Consider the following 19,456-nt stretch of genomic DNA (forward strand, 5'->3'; position numbering starts at 1 on the left):
CCTTTGCCTCAGGTATTACATTGGCTCCTAGCAGTCACTAACTTTAATGTTCTGTGCAATAAAGAGTCTGGGCAACGCCCATATCAGGGCGGGAATTCTGCCTTTTAGCTGTGCCAGTAATACAGATGGTTCATTGTGCTTAAACTAGGGCCAGAGCCTTCTCAGTTACAGCTCCATCCCAATGGAATCTGCTCCCAAAGGATTTCAGATTAGATTTAGTCTTCAGAAGAAAAATTAATAAAAATCTGGCTATACCAGGGCATGAGGGCTCTGGAAAATGACTATTAGAGGTCAATGGTCAATTAATATAGATTGGTAGAATAAGAGCTAAGATTTAAAGTAATAGAGAAGCAGGTATCGGGAGTCAGAATTTGATTAAGGTATTGATTGGTTTGCAGAAATAGCTTTATTTTAAATGGGATTTGTTTAGTACTAAGTGATGGGGGCTAGAAGTTGTGCATGATCAGAGAACTGGGCTACCTGTAGGGACCTTCATTTTCTGTTTTCATTTTTTAAATTTTTCCTGGGAATTTATCAGGGTTTATTATGATCAGAACAAAAACCAGTGGAAAAATTTGACTCACTATTTTTCTGAGTAAAGATTGTAGTTTATTTTGGTGAACCGAAGCCTGGATCATAAAACAGTATTGAGCAGATCCTCCCATTCATCAGCATCCCTGTCTATGCCCACGACCCCGAGAATCACCCTCTTCTCTCTCCCCCCTCCCCCCCCCCCCCCCCCCACGTTGTAACGGCACTCCTCCTTACTAGTGGGGGCTCCAGGCTTCTCCTCGCTCCTTCGGCAGCAGCTTACTGAGGCTCCCGCGCTCTGCGGCACTGCGCTTCTGCTTTTGCACGGGTGCTGCTGGTGGACATGGCCCCGCTTCAAATGCTGCATTGACAGCACCAGGCAGCAGGCACCTTGGCTGCCTTAGGGGGGAGGCAGGACTGGTGCCTGTGGCACTGGTGGGGGTGGAACTGAAATGCTGCAGGTACTTTGGCCCATACTGGCTTCCAGCAATTGCCGGAGGCCTTCAGATACTGCATCTGCAGCTCTGAAGCTAAAATTCGGGTGAAACTGGATTTAAACAAATGGTCACTTTTGGAAAAATCCAGGAATTTGAGTGAAAATTGGTTTAAACTGAAAACGAAGGACCCCAGCTATAATGGTGGGTTTGTAGGTAGTGAATTTGGCAGATTTTGTGAGGAAAGGTGGGAGTACTCGGAAGTAATGGATTCCTGGGATGGGGAACATTTACTGTTGGTTTTGGTGTATGAATATTGTTTACGTAGGTTTTATTACGCAATGTTAAGTTTTAATGATCCTATACCGCTTTTAAAGTATTATAAAAGTCTGTAAGTTTTAAAATGTAATTAAAGATATATTATTTCTTTATTATTGCTTTCTAAGGAAAAAAAAGCATAGCAATAAACTATTTGCTGTTCTTTTCTTTCCCTCCTTTTTAGCTTGAAGGCCAGACAGAGGCTGCAGCAGCAGAAGCTTCCAAGGAACGGAAATTGCGAGAGAGGAGCGAGCAATACTCCAAACAACTTGAGAGTGAGCTGGAAGGACTCAAGGTCAGCTGCCTGACTTCCTAACACCTGCATTCTCAGTGTTCAGTAAAAATTGTCCTAGGGAGTCACAAGACAAAGGGGCACTCCAAAAAAAAAAAAAAAGTATATATATAAGCCACAAAAAAACCCTTAAAAACGAGGTAGAAGGAAAAAGCACCTGTATTCACTTATAGTATTTGATACCACAATTATTTAAAATGAAAATTCATATTTATTGAGAAAATCTTTTATAAAAATGTTTTGTTTGCATACAATACAAAAATTAAATATACGGAATATACAATTCCTAAACCTAAAAACCCCAGTTCATCTCTCGACTCTAACTATTCTCTAGCTATCACGAATTGTGATCACCCTCTATACTTGAGCAAAGCCCACATCTACACCCTTTATGTCCACACAATACATCACCCTATATGTTTGAGCACAATACAATTCATGTATAACACATTTCCATCTATGAATATATAAATATAAAATTTACACTTCATGAATTGTTAATCCTTAGTATTACAATACAGTATTGAAAAAAAGAGCTGTTATGCCTGACCATAACTTATCTCTTATTATCACATTATGTGGTTTTAATGGCATAACTCATTACTGGTTTGTCCTTATCCGTCTCTCACTGTGTCCAATGATGGCATACTCACTTGTTTTGCTTATCCCTACAAGGCCTTGTTTCGCCTATACGGAGAATACCTATACGAGATATATATGATATATATATATATATATTCTTCCGCAAATTCTTAACCGACCCACTATCAACTGACCATCCCAACCATCAAATGAATTCTCAACTCTAATCTCCAACCAAGCTTGCCTCCCTCCTCATCCAACCTAAGAATAATTATTTGACCTGACTTGTTAATCTCTATATATCCTTATTCTGTTGTTATGTTTCAATACTGTTAAGAAAAATGTTCATTTTGTAAACCGTTATGATGGCTCTACCGAATAACGGTATATAAAACTCATCAAATAAATAAAATAAATAAATAAATATATACACACACTACTTAACCTGTACTGGATTAGAGTCTTTATGAGAGAGAGGGATCTTCTCTGTCTTATGAAAAACCTTTACCCACCCCTATCTGCAACTGCCCTTCCCCTCCCCTCAGTAACCATGCATCTTGAACCCCTCCCAGTGCACCTTACAGAGGGAGGCTATGGTAGTGTCCTGCATGCTTTGCCTGTTTATTAGAGGATTATTGCTGTATTCCCTCCTCTGCTTTGATGGTAATACTATAGTGGCTCATTTTGTAAAGCTGTGCGGGTGAGACATACATGATTTGTTATCTCAACCTACTGTAGGACACGAAGTAATTTTAAGAAATGTTAAGTCATCGGGGGGAGGGGGGCGTTACCTCTATTGCTTCCTATAGTGGTTTTATTCATGTCTCTCTTCTGCTGTTTTATTCAGATATAACTTTTTATGTTTTAACGATTTCTTTTTAATACATGATTTTTGGCCAAATCCCCTTCTCCCCAGTCCGCTCTTCAGCTTCAGTTATAGGTATGTTTTACATATCCATGACCAGTTTATTTGATTACATGCCTTGTGAAAATTTCATGTTCAAAACATTTCAATAAGAAATGCAGAACAGTAAAAGAAAAAAAAAGTATACGGCATATATAAATATATATATAATCTTCTCAGTGGAAAAGGGTAAACAGTGGCGTGCCTCAGGGATCTGTACTTGGACCGGTGCTTTTCAATATATATATAAATGATCTGGAAAGGAATACGACGAGTGAGGTTATCAAATTTGCAGATGATACAAAATTATTCAGAGTAGTTAAATCACAAGCAGACTGTGATACATTGCAGGAGGACCTTGCGAGACTTGAAGATTGGGCATCCAAATGGCAGATGAAATTTAATGTGGACAAATGCAAGGTGTTGCATATAGGGAAAAATAACCCTTGCTGTAGTTACACGATGTTAGGTTCCATGTTAGGAGCTACCACCCAGGAAAAAGATCTAGGCATCATAGTGGATAATACTTTAAAATCATCAGCTCAGTGTGCTGCAGCAGTCAAAAAAGCAAATAGAATGTTAGGAATTATTAGGAAGGGAATGGTTAATTAGAACGGAAAATGTCATAATGCCTCTATAATGCTCCATGGTGAGACCACACCTTGAATACTGTGTACAATTCTGGTCGCCGCATCTCAAAAAAGATATAGTTGCGATGGAGAAGGTACAGAGAAGGGCAACCAAAATGATAAAGGGAATGGAACAGCTCCCCTATGAGGAAAGGCTGAAGAGATTAGGGCTGTTCAGCTTGGAGAAGAGACGGCTGAGGGGGGATATGATAGAGGTCTTTAAGATCATGAGAGGTCTTGAACGAGTAGATGTGACTCGGTTATTTTCACTTTCGAATAATAGAAGGACTAGGGGGCATTCCATGAAGTTAGCAAGTAGCACATTTAAGACTAATCGGAGAAAATTCTTTTTCACTCAACGCACAATAAAGCTCTGGAATTTGTTGCCAGAGGATGTGGTTAGTGCACTTAGTGTAGCTGGGTTCAAAAAAGGTTTGGATAAGTTCTTGGAGGAGAAGTCCATTAATGGCTATTAATCAATTTTACTAAGGGAATAGCCACTGCTATTAATTGCATCAGTAGCATGGGATCATCTTAGTGTTTGGGTAATTGCCAGGTTCTTGTGGCCTGGTTTTGGCCTCTGTTGGAAACAGGATGCTGGGCTTGATGGACCCTTGGTCTGACCCAGCATGGCAATTTCTTATGTTCTTATCTCAATATCAGCATAACAAAAATACACATACATTAAACAAATCTTAAAATACCATGCAGTTGTCTCTCACCTTTAATGTAAATCATTCACCCACCTCTACATGGTCTTCTATAACCCTTCCCGGTCCTCATTCCTCCCCACCTTTCTTAGGGCTGTTTTGAGACCAAATTTTTCATGGTAGAATCTTTCAATTTGGCATTGTATGTTTACCTTCCCATGACCTATTTAAAAAAAAACAAAAACATTTTTAACAATTATTTAAATTGAGCCAAATCTTTTGCCAGATGAATTGCCTACAGAAGGAAGTTCCACAGCCCTGAACAGATTTGGACCAGCCTACTCATTTTAACCGGATACCCCTTCCTTTAGGGAATCACTGAGCGAGAGGGCACATTTATTTATTTATTTATTTATTTATTTATTTAACAACTTTTAATATATTTATAGACAGTCTACAGAAAGATGCTCTGGGCCTGGATCATTTAAGGCCTGGAAAGCCAAGAGGAAAAACTTTTAAAATGGACATGATAGAGAACCGCCGGCCAATGCAGAACCTTTAAAACAGGTCCCTTCACCTGTTTCCCAAGATCAGTCGTGCAACGATGTTCTGCATCAGTTGCAATCTCTGGATGGGAGTTCAAAGGAAATTGCACAAAACCAGAGTGAAAGTAATCTATCCAAGACAGGATTAGGGTCTACACCACTGCTTTCAAATCCTCACTATTCAAGAATGGACTGACAAATTGTTCTCAGAAAGAAGTACATTTTTCTAGAGACCTGTGAGATGCGATCATCAAGGGACAATCTCCTAGACCATGAGCATAATTATTCATGGAAAGTTTCATTCCATCTAACATCAAAGGTATTGCTAAATCCCGGGCAGGATCTCGTTCTGACATAAGTACCTCCATTTTCATCAGGTTAAGCATACGTTTATTCCTCACCACTTAAACCCTTATATTCTCCAAATCAGAATTAATTTCCCATATCTTTACATCTTTGATAGAATCCAACCCTAGATATTATTTGTATATATAAAAGATTATAAATTCATCTGCCTGGTGACTTCAGCTGATAGCTTTAGATATTGAAAGGTATAGTTATCCCGTAATAAATTGCTCTTTAAAATAACCATCACAATTATGTGTGTAGGACCGTTAATTTCACCAGCCTCAGTAATATGTATTATAGGTTGTAATCAGTTAATGATCCGTATTAACCCATTTATATCCCGGTGTCCTATTTAGAGGACAGCCTCTTAAAAAATTTGGGACATAATGGGTTAATATGTTATAACTTTTTAAAAAAAATCATATTTATATAAAATCCTATGACCAGCAAAAATTCATGAACCGTATCGAAGACCTGTATCGCTTAAGCAAAGATAGTCCTAAAGCTTAACCAAAGACTTGTCTCAAAAGTGGGTCCTCATTTTCAAAAGGCTCCCAGAGATCTTATACTCTGTTCCAAAAATCCCAACACCGTGGAGGAGCCTTCACAGACTAATCACTTATCTCCTCAGTAGCTAAATAAAATCCCTGCTCTTTTTTGGGACCGGCCCTGGTGACTTGCAGAAGGACCTGAGTTTGAGACTCGGATCAGATCTTCTGTTCCCTAGGCCTGGGGATGGGCGCGCTACGGAAGCAAGGGCAGGTGAGACTTTAGGTGTCTGTGCAATGAAGTCTGTGGCGCCTGGCCAAAGACTGTCACTAGAGTGGCTGACTGTGTAGGGGAAAATCCTGCTTACTTGTGAATGAAGAGGCACCATAGCAGAGGTTGGCTCCAGTTCAGTGGGCCACCCAAAAGAGCAAGAGGAAACTCTGGTGAGAGAGGTAACGTTGGTGGGGCCACTTGGCAATAGTGATCATAATATCATCACATTTTAATTAATAACTGGAAAGGGGACAATAAATAAATGTACAACTCTAGCACTAAATTTACAAAGGGAAAGGTGCAGCTACAAAGGTTGAGTGTGCAAACAGGAGTGTGGACATTATTTAAAAATACCATCTTAGAAGCGCATTAAGATGTATGTATTCCATGCATTAAGAAAAGTGGAAGGAAGGATTAGTGATTGCCGGCATGGTTAAAAGGTGAGGTGAAAGAAGCTATTTTAGCCAAAATAACTTTTTTCAAAAATTGGAAGAAGGAGCCATCTGAAGAAAATAGGAAAAAGCATAAGCATTGGCAAGTTAAATGTAAAATATTGATAAAACAGGGAAAGTGAGAATTTGAAAAGGTTAGCTGTAGAGGCAAAAACTCACAATAAAAACTTTTAAAGATATATCCAAAGCAAGAAACCTGTGAGAGAGTCGTTTGGCCCATTAGATCACCGAGGGGTTAAAGGGGCATTGCGGAAAGACTAAATACATTTTTTGCTTCGATGTTTACTAATGAAGATATTGGGGAGATACCGGTTCCAGAGATGGTTTTCAAGGGTGATGATTCGGATGAACTGAACCAAATCATGATGAACCTGGAAGAGGTAGTAGGCCAAACTGACAAACTGAAGAAAAGCAAATTACCTGGACTGATAGTATAAATGAGAAGCTTCTAAGAAAGCTAAAAAGTCATGGGATAGGAGGCGATGTCCTTTTGTGGATTACAAACTGGCTAAAAGACAGGAAACAGAGAGTAGGATTAAATTGTCAATTTTCTCAGTGGAAAAGGGTAAACAGTAGAGTGCCTCAGGGATCTGTTCTTGGACCTGTGCTTTTCAATATATTTATAAATGATCTGGAAAGGAATATGACGAGTGAGGTTATGAAATTTGCGGATGATACAAAATTATTCAGAGTAGTTAAATCTCAAGTGGATTGTGATAAATTGCAGGAGGACCTTGCAAGCCTGGAAGATTGGGCATCCAAATGGCAGATGAAATTTAATGTGGACAAGTGCAAGGTGATGCATATAGGGAAAAATAACCCATGCTGTAGTTACACGATGTTAAGTTCCATATTAGGAGCTACCATCCTAATATGTCATAGTGGATAATATATTGAAATCGGCTCAGTGTGCTGTGGCAGTCAATAAAGCAAACAGAATGTTAGGCATTATTAGGAAGGGAATGGTGAATAAAATGGAAGATGTCATAATGCTTTTATCGCTCCATGGTGAGACCGCATCTTGAGTACTGTGTGCAGTTCTGGTCGCCACATCTCAAAAAAGATATAGCTGCACTGGAGAAAGTACAGAGAAGGACAACCAAAATGATAAAGGGGATGGAACAGCTTCCCTATGAGGAAAGGCTAAAGAGGTTAGGGCTGTTTAGCTTGAAGAAGAGGCGGCCGATGGGGGAATATGATAGAGGTCTACAAAATCATGAAAGGATTTGAACGGGTAAATGTGAAACGGTTATTTACTCTTTCAGATATTACAAGGATAAGGGGGGCAGTCCATGAAGTTAATAAGTAGCACATCTAAAACAAATCAGAGAAAATTCTTTCACTTAATGCACTATTAAGCTCTGGAATACATTGCCAGAGGATGTGATTAAGGCAGTTAGTGTAGCTGAGCTTAAAAAAGGTTTATATAAGTTCCTGGAAGAAAAGTCCGTAAACTGCTACTAATCAAGTTGATTTAGGGAATAGCCACTGCTTATTACCGGCTTTAGTGGCATGGGATCTATCTAATGTTTGGGCACTTGCCAGGTACTTGAGACTTGGATTGGCCACTGTTAGAAACAGGATACTGGGCTTGAAGGACCCTTGGTCTGACTCAGTATGGCAACTTCTTATGTTCTTAATTATTTCAATTGACACCTTAATTTCTTTTTTGATAGCACGGCTGCTTTAACCTAAGCTTGAACTAAAAGTGTTTTAAAATGCTGTAACTTAAGTAGGAAGGAGGTGCAGATATGCATATCCTTTTGTGGCTCCATCTAGGATCTGATTGCACTTTTGGAACTGTTCACTAAAGGTAATAGGAAGATCTAGAAAGAAGGAAGGTGGAGGAATGGATAGAGGCCTTTGTGTCCTGTCTCCATCCTTCCTTCTCCTCCCCAGCCTAACATTTCTGCTGGGGAGGAATCTGGAAGTGACCGGCCGGAGCTCTGAAACCTCAGGCCAGGTGCGAGGTGGCTGAAGTGCAGGACTAAATCCGGCGTTAGAAGGAGCGCTGATCCCCGGTTTTAGTTTAAAGCGGTCACGACTGGCTGCATTGTCAGGGGAGTTGGGCGTGTGTACATGTACGCATATATCATGTGGGAGGAGGGCAAGAAAGGGTCTGGCAGTTCTCCTTTAAAAGCAGAAGCCCATTATTGTTTTATTGATTCTAAACTAGATTAGTTTCATTTGTTTGAAATATGAGTTCTGGATCGGTTCCTAAGGTAAACCGTCTTCTCCCCAAGGGAAACAGTTAAAATAATTTAAAGCTCTGTTAGTACTTGGCAGATCATTTGCATTATGCCACAGTCCGCTATTCTGTTGACAAAGGTCCTGCTTACTTCATTTGCAGGCTTCGCTAAACTTCCTGCCACTGTCTGTTTAACCCTGTCCTACGAGCAGTGGTGTGGGGAAGCCCCGATGAAAGGGTCAAATAAAAGGAAAGCACATCATTGTGGTCATCTGTTGGGAAATGTAGCAAACCAACGGGGTCATTCTTTATTCTGTGGTGTGCCGTATCACATGCGATAAGGCCCTACGGCACGTGATCCCGGCCGCATCCGGGCGGTATTATTCTAATTAGGGGAAGGGGAGGCGTGGGGGGTGGGGTTATCTTCTGGCAGCGCTGCGGGAGATAGATGTTTTTCACATTATCGCAGGCTGCGCCGCAGGAAATAACTACACCTTTTCCCGTGGCGCTATGGGGGGCGATAGTATGCGGTGCGGCTGGCTGCCCCCTATCCCCCTCTGCCCCTTTTTTTTTTTCACAGAATGATGAAGCTAGGGGTAAGTTCTTAATAGTAAAGTCAAACCTTTTATGTAGCTTTGTAAAACCTTGAGAACAGTTTTTAAAGACATTTACCCAGCTAAAATAGGCCTATCTGAAAATTGCTCTCAATCCATTTAAAAGTATGCACAGGGTTCTGTAATGCACATTCCTTTAGCTGGAGGTTTTCCTGGGGCGTGGGTAGGGGGAGAGATGGGAAGGATGTGTGTTTTGGGCAAATAATGCATTTAGACAGTAACTTTTAAACAGGTGCGGGTGATCGTCAGCCCATGCCCAGGGACGTGGCCATTTTATAACTCTGCACATACATGCATGCATGTTGTAAAATGGCCTGACCGCCTGCGCATGTTATTCGTGGTGCCGTGGGTTGAGTATGTCCCCCGCGGCAGGCCGCCATTAGTCACATTCTTGCCTTCTTGCAGGACGGCCTGAAGAAGGGTTTGGCATACAGCTTGCTGGGAGTACAGGTAGCACCCCTGAGCTGTTTTCGAGGTAAGATTGATGGTACTTCCATCGCTCTTCACCCGGACGTGACCAGGTTCTTGAAGGGTGTCAAACACCTAAAGCCGCCAGTGCGCTCAATCTGTCCGTCTTGGAGTTTAAATTTGGTTCTTCGTGGCCTGTGTAGTCCTCCTTTTGAACCCCTGAAGCAAGCTACACTAAAGGATTTAATACTTAAGACGGTGTTTCTCGTGGCTATCTGTTCGGCTAGAAGGATCTCGGAACTTCAAGCGTGTCCTGTAGGGAGCCTTTCCTGCGTATCGCTGACTCGGGGTTTCCCTTCGGACCGTACCTTCCTTCTTGCCTAAGGTGGTATCGGCCTTCCATGTCAACCAGTCGATTGAATTGCCAGCATTCTCAGATGTGGATAGGAATGCTCATCAGGCTCAGGATCTCAAGAGGGTGGATGTTCGCAGAGTCCTCGTGCGGTACTTGGAAGTAACTAATCCTTTCCGATTGTTCGACCATCTTTTTGTCTTGTGGAGTGGACCCACTGGTTGAAAGACACTATTGCTTCAACATACATATGTCACGGGCGTCTAGTACCGGACGGACTTAAGGCACATTCTCTTAGGTCGTAAGCGGCACCTTGGGCGGAGAGCGAATGTGTCTCGCCCCAAGAGATTTGCCGGGCGGCTACTTGGAAATCTTTGCACACGTTTGCCAGGCATTACCGCTTGGACGTGCGGGATCCGAAGGTGGATTCTTTTGGCAGCAGTATGCTTCGAGCGGGGATCTCCAGGTCCCACCCCCTTTAGGGCAGCTTGGGTACATCCCAGCAGTCTGGACTGATCCTGATACGTACAGGGAAAGGAAAATTAGTTCTTACCTGTTAATTTTCGTTCCTGTAGTACCAAGGATCAGTCCAGACGCCCGCCCAGAGGCCGGAGAGTCCCGCTCATCTGCTTGTATTGTTTCTTTTTGCAGCTTTTTTCAAAATATATCTTCAGACATGACATAGTTCTTTTTGTCAAACGTTTATAGTTATTTCAAAGGTTACTGTTTGACTTGATCTAGTCATTGGTTGTTTACCATATGTTACATTCATTCTGCTTTGATATTGATTATACTGAGGGATCGCAGGTGGCACACCAGGTTATATGGGAGGTGCTTTTCAGCTTTTCTCTGACTCCATCTGCTGGAAGGGAGGCATAACCCAGCAGTCTGGACTGATCCTTGGTACTACAGGAACGAAATTTAACAGGTAAGAACTCATTTTCCTTTTGCTACCTCATCGCCAAGAAGTGCTTCTTTTGTTGAGCCATCACCATATTAAAAATCCAGGACAGTAAGGATCTTGTTCCCCTTATAACACAATCCTGCTTTCACCCTTGATTTTTACGTTATCTCCATAGCCTGAGGGTGTCTCAGTATGCAAAGAACAAATGGTCTTGGGAGCTTATCCCCTGGAAAATGAAAAGGTGTTCTATGAGCCCTTTTAATTTTGAATTCTTGTGCAAATTGCAGGTCCAGCAGTTTCATCAGAAATGACTGCATAAACCCAGCTGAGTCCATACCTTCAGCATTTTCCAGGGCAGACAAGGCTCATCTGGTGTTGCATCTGTTTCTGTTTTCTTAACTCTTCTAAGTTCTTTTCCAATATCATGCTCATTTTCACTTGTCTTTAAAGACCTGAAATCAACTCTGCAGATTTTTGTTCCATTTCCTTCGTCGTTTGCTATATAGAAGTGAATTGTTTGAGCTCTGATAAATCCAACTGTATTTCTGATATTGTTTCTGAATTCTCCTTTAATAAATCCTTAACTTGAAAGAGCTCTTTCAGTATAAATTGAAAATTAATCTCAGACTCCTTTCCCAGTGCCATCTTGGCTGGGTTGGCAGATATTGCTTAACTCTCTCCTCTCCATTCTTCAGCATCAAAGGATGTGTCAGTTTAGCACCACCATTCTCATATCTAAGGGAGAGAGGGAAAAAAAAGCAAAACCGAGGTGTCCTGCCTCCTCAGTAGATGTATATATGTTGCCTTATTATGCTTCCCCCCGATGTCATTCCGTGATATTGCACAGCTTAGATTATCTGCAGGATGTCTTTTTTTCTTAGTAGATATTGTCTGAATGTTGCTCATCGCTGATTGGATCTGTTCCTGTTGCTCTCTCTCTGTTTCCTCTTCCTATTGGTCCTTTGATTCAATCTGGGACTGTCTAGCTTTCTGCTAGTTTCAGCTAGAAGCAGGCTCTTACAAGCTACAGCTCTCCTGTTTCTTCTTCAAGCTCATCATCATTTCAGCTCGCTCTCTCCACATCTATTTCCCATCCGCTGCTAGTCTACCCTATTTACTAGTAGCCACAACTTTTGCTTCAGCTGCAGTTGTCTTCGTCAGATTGCTGAGCTCTAGAGACGCAAACAGCCAACCAGGCTGCTGTCCCTACTATTCGACTTGCCTTGCAAGTTAGTGTTGAACTGTTTTCTTCATTCTAGTAAACATTGTTTGGCGTTTAAGAACTGAGTTCTCTGATATTTGGAAGTTCAGAAAGATAAGATTTAGCTGACTGTCTAGGAATTCAAACTGGAGAGCAAATTCAGAGGGCAGGACAAGATGGTTCATGATATTTCCTCAGGAGCTTGTTTCTCAAGATGCCCCCAGATGGACAGTTTTTAACATCTTTCAATTGTATTTAGATTTGGGGGGTTTTGTTTTTTTTGGCCTGGCAATTTCTTTCTGCTCCTTTTGGTCCTTTTGCTTAATTGGTAGAGTCTATATTGGGCAATGGTGCCAAGAGCGTTCATTCACAACTTTCTTGGGGGCTTTCCTCTGTTTTTATATTTCCTCCCCCCAACTCGGCCAGCTATTGCAATGACAAAACTCACCTACCATGGACCCCAAGACTGGCCATTAGATGTCGCTGTTGAACACTGCCACCACGGCATCCCCAACTACAGCCAGCCCGCGGAGCAGAAACCCATCTTAAGAACTGAAGCGTCATGCTCTCCAAGATAAAGGGGATGGAAGAAAGGCTGAAAAAAGTTAAGGCCCTTCATTTTGCAGAAGGGACAGCAGAAAAGGGGATATGATAGAGGTTTATAAAATGAGTGGGATGGAACAGAAGATAGGGGATGAGCACTAGGACTAGGGGACACTGCATGAACTAACAGGAAATGATCAAGAAAACATGGGCCCAAATATTTCAGAGGCAGAATTTATGAACCAAGTTGCAGTTTTTCATTTGCTGGAAACCCTACACAGAGAGAAACAACAGGCAAAAGGCCCAGCAGATGACAGTCTGATGTGAGGGCTGCACAGCTGTAGACTGTACGTTCTGCTATAAAGCGGTGGATATTCTACCACTGCTCCTTTCTGAATGGGCCTCACACTGTCGTGGTTAGAGCACAGAGCTGTAAACTTAGTCTGTGGTTTGAATCTTCTTTCTACTGCTTGCTTGATAGCCTTGATCAAGTCACTTGACTCTGCCGTGCTCAGGCTTAAATTGTAAGCCCTTTGGAGTACGGCCATGGTGTTTGTGTGAATTCTCGTACCACGCACTATGCGTAACTAGTGCTATATAGATAATACGTGGTACTCACCCATTAAATGAAGGTTATATTCTCGTTTATAGATGAGGGGACTTGTCTTAATAACTCATGATTAGTAGAGACATGTTAGTTATGAAAACCTACATCCTCAGTGGGAACACAGGAAATAAACCCCTGATCTAGCAGGCAGTCTTTACGCATTGTTAAAGGACAACTGAGTAAGTAACTAGTTAAATTCTCATGGGTGAAAATATTCTTCCTCACAGTGGTTAGAAGTACACACAGGCTTCCACAACGCGCGTACGTTTAGCTAGATTAAAGAGAGGCATGGGGCGGGGAAGAGGGGGAGGCTAGATCGGAAGACGAAACACCACAAGTAGAATTGGAATTTTTCACATCTAGTTGTGTTGTTTTGCCCTGGGTGCTTTATGCCCACATACAGTTTGAGCAGTTTTCAAAGGGAAATGTCCTGGGTAGTTTCCCTTTGAAATTGAGCTAAAAGGAAGTGAGCATAAAACCACCATACTTTGCAGCAACACAGGCTACTGAAAATTGTCTTCATTTTGCTTAATGTAGGCATTCCTTTAACTTTGAATGTAACTGTTTTGGGTTGTTTTGCTTGGACTGTATTTGTCAAGTACTTCTGTAGTGTCATCGACTATTACGAAAGCAGCTGACTAGGTGATACCTATCATACCTGTTTGACTAAAGGTGGTTTATTGCATCATTAGATCACAGTATAAATTGTGCTTGATGTTCTGAATGTAATGCTTCCTGGGGCTTTCATGCTTGATCCGCACATATATGCATTACAAATTTATAAGCGCTAAAAATGTGTGCTGGACAGATATGCAGTGAATCTTTCTCTTACAGAATTACTGAAAGGAAATGCACACCCATGGGGGAAAGAGAGATCCCATTTCTATGTCATATGTAATCCAACTCATCTGAAACTTGCATTTCTCAGTGGTTTAAAAAAATTCAAATTTTATGCTTTCCCAGGCCAATATTTTGACCCTTGTTCTAGTGACTATTTGAGTGGATTTCTTGGTTTATGGTTGTATATTCTAAAGGAAAACACAGCTGCAATAGTTAACTTTGAGACTTTATTAGGGAAAGACAGAGACAAAGGGAATAGGGAGGGGAAACAGAACAAAGCACAAGGACATAGTTTGTTCTGGGGGGCAACAGGTCCATACAACTGTACAATCACCAATCCACCCCAAAGTTCCAGTACTGTGTATAAGCTTTTATATCTTTCATACTGACCAATCAGAACCTACTCAGAGTGTTGATTCTAGATACGTACAGTACATTTCATTTGAGAATGTATTAGACCAATCAGCTAATGGGTCTGGGGTGTTGGCTGGCTGCATTCCAGCACGTAGCAGAGTCCTTTGCATTCTTTGTCTAACACAGGAATACAGCACTAAGAGGTGTCAGAAATATAGGGCATACCTACATGGTTTTGTATCAAAGGGGCTTTAACCAGATCTCTTTCCTTCTCAGCAGATCAGATTCTTCTCTTTGTTTAATATGCGTTTAGGTGTGTCTGAAAAAAGCAGGCTCATAAGCCAATTATCTCAACGTGGAATTTTATTTTCCTGTAGCAAAAACAAATTGGTCACTCACCCAGGGTAAGCAGCATAGAACATCAGCAAGAGATCACCAAACTAAAGACCGAGCTGGAGAAGAAAAGCGTTTTTTACGAGGAAGAATTGTCCAAAAGGGAGGCTCTGCATGCTAATGAAATCAAGAACCTGAAGAAGGAACTCCGGGATGCAGAAAGCCAGCAGCTTACCCTTAAGAAAGAGATCATGATCTTGAAAGACAAGCTAGAAAAGACAAGAAGGGAGAGGTAAGTCCCAGAATCCATCTTCATTACCGAAATTTCGGAGGTTTTTGGTTCCCTCTTACAAACATGTTTGTTGTAGAAAGTTGTGAAGTGCATTTGCCCAGGGATATACTATGAATCAGGCATTGCTAAGATATAAATGTTTCTGGAGTATCTCGATCCAGAGCTGTTTTAGTATAGTGTGAAATGCCCCAGTTTAAACTGGAAAAGCCCCAGAGCTTTTCTACTTTACCCTAGGTGCTTTCAACCCATAAAGAGACTGAAAAGCAATGAAAAATGCTTTATGAATATTTGGCAAGCTAATTTTTGCAATGTTTGATGATATGAAAATGTTTTGCCTCATCCTAAACATGATGTGAGCTGCCTCCTTGTGAAGACTGCAAATAAGAATTTCAGGGTTTATATTATATTTATTTTTATATTGCACCTCACCACTGTTGGTGCTCAAAGCATGTCACAGTATAGATAATGAAACACATAGAGTCAAAGAGGAGTTTAAAAATCATAAACACAAAACAAGATGAAATATATAAAACCAACAAATAAAATAACCTGAAAAAAAATATGTCCCCGAACCCCTACCTTCTGTCCAACCCTGAGAAGTCTTATAAATATACATCAGATACTAAATGAAAACTCCCACCGTATCACAATGATATGGAAGAAGATTGGGTAACTACCCAAAGCTCCTTCAGACCCAATAGCTACAATCCATTAAACACCTCGGTAAACAACCACATCTTCAATTCCTGGTGAAAACCTTAAGGATCATCCTGTATCTGAAGAGTTTTCAACAACAAGTTCCAGATAGAAGGCACAGCACACAAAAAAGCTCTTTCTATTTACTACCAACCTTATGTCATTTAAAGAAGGAACAGCCAAGTGGTCCTCTTGGGCAAATCTCAAAGGTTGAGCAGGGTCATACTAATAGTCCATCTGGCCCATTATCCTTTCTCCAGCAGTGACAAATACTGGGTGCTTAGCTGATGAATGATTCTTTAGATTTTTTATTTTTTTTTAATTATTCTCATGGGACAGCAGTCCACATCTCTCATAATGTTCTTGTTTGTTAGTTTAATTGCAAGAAAGATTCCATTAATTTTAATGTGACTTTCACTAGTGAATCAATAATGAAAGTATGTCTCCATGGCCCTTATATATTCTCCTCCCAATGAAACAATTGTAGTGGTACCCTATTATTGAGAATGTTAACTCCAGATGGAAGCTGCACGGTGTTGCATGTTACCCAGATTCCAGGGGCCAAGTGACAGATGTACTCTTCTCTCATGCTAGCCATCCTGGAGGCTCTGATCTGTCAAGATCACCTTCGCTTGCCCTCATATGAAAGCACAGAGTCTTAACCACTAAGTTGTTAAGTCAACTCCTTGAATCTTGTCATAGAAAAAAAGAAATGGAACTCATTGATAATTGTAGAATACCTTACCACTACAGTTCTGATATTTGAGACATAGAAATAAAGACCAGCAAACAAATTGTAGCTGATACCTTTTTTGGACTAGCTTAATACGTTTTAGATTTACTTTTGTGAATTACCCTCCCTTTATCAGGTCACTTTTAAAAAATAAGGTAAGGATAATGATACCTGAATATTTATTTCAACAACCAGGGACATAGTGATGTACTAACATAATAAGTGATAACAGAAAAAGATCACATTGGCCTATCCAGTCTGCTTAGTTGTATTTTTTCCACTTCAGGTGGATAAGTATAAAAATGCTAATATTCAACCCAACACCAGCTTCCTACCCCTAATGTCTTTTACCAGAACTTTCAATCCTTTTCCATGTTCAAAATTTCAAACCTATTCGCATTACTGCACATGTGGACGCATAGAAATTTATCCTAATATTTTATAAACTGTATAGCAGGAACTGCACAGTCCATAAAATACCAGGTATTTATGCTTTAAAAGTACACAATTATGTTTCAGAACACTTATATTTCCACTGTAAAGAAAGCGCTTACTTTTCCTACCTATTTTATAAACATGCGTGTGTATTGGTGGAACCAGATTTTGAAAAATGTTCTACTGATTTAATGATTATTTTATAAACGGCTAAACAGGTCGCCCTTGACCTTCAAACCCAACTTTCTTCAAGTTGACATTTTGAAGGTTCACCTGTCTGCCGAATCCTTTTCAGTTTAATTGGCAGCATTTAAAGAGGAGTTGGAGAAGTTTCGCACAGATTTTAAGGCTGTGACGTATAGGAAATTCCAACAGGATGACCTGGACTATACACGGAACTTTGTGTACCCATGAATGTCCACCAAGCTCCCGACTCGGAAGCGAGTAACTTTTGCATCATCTTCCAATGATTCATCGGGAGACGAATTTACTCTATTTTCTCGCAATACTGCCCCTTCTTCTGTATCTATGTCACTTCCTGTGTATCCTCTGAGCTCCTCTTCTTTTAGGGATTGATGTTCCCGCAGTTGGCTGCACCCTGAACCACTTCTAAATGCAACTTGACTGACTCGCTCTTAGCAGCGGTTGAATTGTCCACAAATGGACTTATGGTGAACTCTGCAACCGTGATATCTTGTACCTCTGGGGGCTATGATTTGCTAATTTTCAGTTTGTCCTCTCATACTTTAAACATGGCTGAAAAATGTGTTTTGGAACAAGGACTTCCTTTGGTACCTATGATTTTTTTATGATCCTTTTGATACCAGGGTCCATCTACAGAGTTTTTCATTTACTGAGATTAAAATTGTTTGGTTTTTTTTCAACATATATCTTCTCCTGGTCTGTTTTTAGTCGACGATCTAAATGGCTCCCCTCTGATCCTATGGACCCTCTCATTCTTGGTTTTGAGAAGTTGGTTCTACATGACTTATTGTACAGTGAGCAGCTTCCATCTAGGCAATACGATAACCTGTCCTGGGAGGACTGTTGAGCTGTACGCGCTCTATTTATGAATCACTCTTTAGTCATCAAAACTGCAGAGAAGGGTGGCAGTATTGTCGTGATGGGTCACTCACAATATGTTACTGAAGCCTGTCAAGCCCTTGCTTCTATATGGAATTTTCTTTTGATCCCACCTCCCAAACAAGATAAAATTGCTTCGTTAGTACAATCTGGTTTGAAATCTGGTATTTTGACATCAAAGGAAGTTGAATTTTTGGTAGAGAGGTTTCCTGTCATTCCTGCCTTTTGTATATTACCTGAGGTCCTCAAATCTCTATAGGACTCCCGGGTCCACCCTATTGTCACTGGGATTGGTTCTATATTGGAAACTCTCTGTTCATTGATACATTTCTTCAACCATTTATTTCTCTAGCATCGTCATATATATGGGTCTTGGAGCGTTTTATTACTATTTTGGACATGGTTCAGTTGCCCTCTGATTGCTTCCTCCTTGTGACTTTAGATATAGAATCTCTTTATTCTAATTATCCTCAAGAGGAAGCCATTGCAGTTGTCAGAGAGGTGCTGAATCATCGTTCATCAAATCTCTATGTTTCCACTGATTTCCTGATTCGGCTCCCTAGAATTGCACTATAACTACATTTTTTTTTTAATTTTGAGGGCTATTTCCAGCAGATGAAAAGCACAACTATAGGAGCCACAATGACCCTTTATATTGTGTGCCTCTATGTGTCTAACTTTGAGTCATCGTGGATATATGATTCTTTATTTTGGCCCCTGATTCTGGTATTGCTTAAATTCATCGATGGCATCTTTATGATTTGGCTGAGCACTATGATACAATTTTTTTTCTTTTTCTAGATCAGTTGAATAAACAGGAACCTAACCTACAATTTGTCTACCATATGCATAAGAGACAGATTTCCTTCTTAGATACCTTGTTTTTTTGTGCAGGATGATACCTTAAGTACCTCAATATTTCGGAAAGTTAGAGACAAAAACACTTTGCTGTCTTATAAAAGCCGCTATCCACGGATTTTGCGGAATAACATACTGGTAGGCCAGTTCCTTTGGCTGCACCGACTATGTACTATCACTCTGATTTTATTATTCAGGCTCGGACAATGGCCCAACACGTTTTGGCATGAGGTTACCGTGAGATAGCCAAGTAAACTTTAGACAGGAGACATAATCTACACAGGACTTCAACCTTTCTTCTCAAAGATTTCAGCTTTATTATAACATAAGTTAGCATACAATCTGCTTACCTTCAATAGCATAACTCAGACAGTCTTTACCTTAGGACAGAAATGTGTCAGGAGCTCCCTTCTCTCGGAGACACGGGGCCTATCTGTTCCCACACCCTTATTCCTGCACAGCAGGGTCCTGCCCACAGAGCTTTCTTGCTCTCTGGCATTTAAGCTGAACAAGCTGGATTCCTGGTCCCGCACAGGTTAAGGAGGGGTTTTAGGGTCATTGCTTTACA

At 40.8% G+C, this 19,456-nt stretch overlaps 1 protein-coding gene across 3 annotated transcripts in view; it reads left to right on the top strand.

Annotated features, from left to right (window-relative positions):
• CDC42BPA (CDC42 binding protein kinase alpha) overlaps positions 1 to 19,456 on the top strand; it is a 563,297-nt gene that overhangs the window by 368,295 nt on the left and 175,546 nt on the right. For all 3 annotated transcript variants that reach the window (XM_029593037.1, XM_029593036.1, XM_029593038.1), the window contains exons 14-15: positions 1,468 to 1,578; positions 14,836 to 15,083. In XM_029593037.1, coding sequence (XP_029448897.1) covers positions 1,468 to 1,578; positions 14,836 to 15,083 — 359 coding nt within the window. The remainder of the gene's footprint in view (positions 1 to 1,467; positions 1,579 to 14,835; positions 15,084 to 19,456) is intronic.

This window comes from Rhinatrema bivittatum, chromosome 3 (assembly GCF_901001135.1).
Source record: "Rhinatrema bivittatum chromosome 3, aRhiBiv1.1, whole genome shotgun sequence".
Taxonomy (NCBI): Eukaryota; Metazoa; Chordata; class Amphibia; order Gymnophiona; family Rhinatrematidae; genus Rhinatrema; species Rhinatrema bivittatum.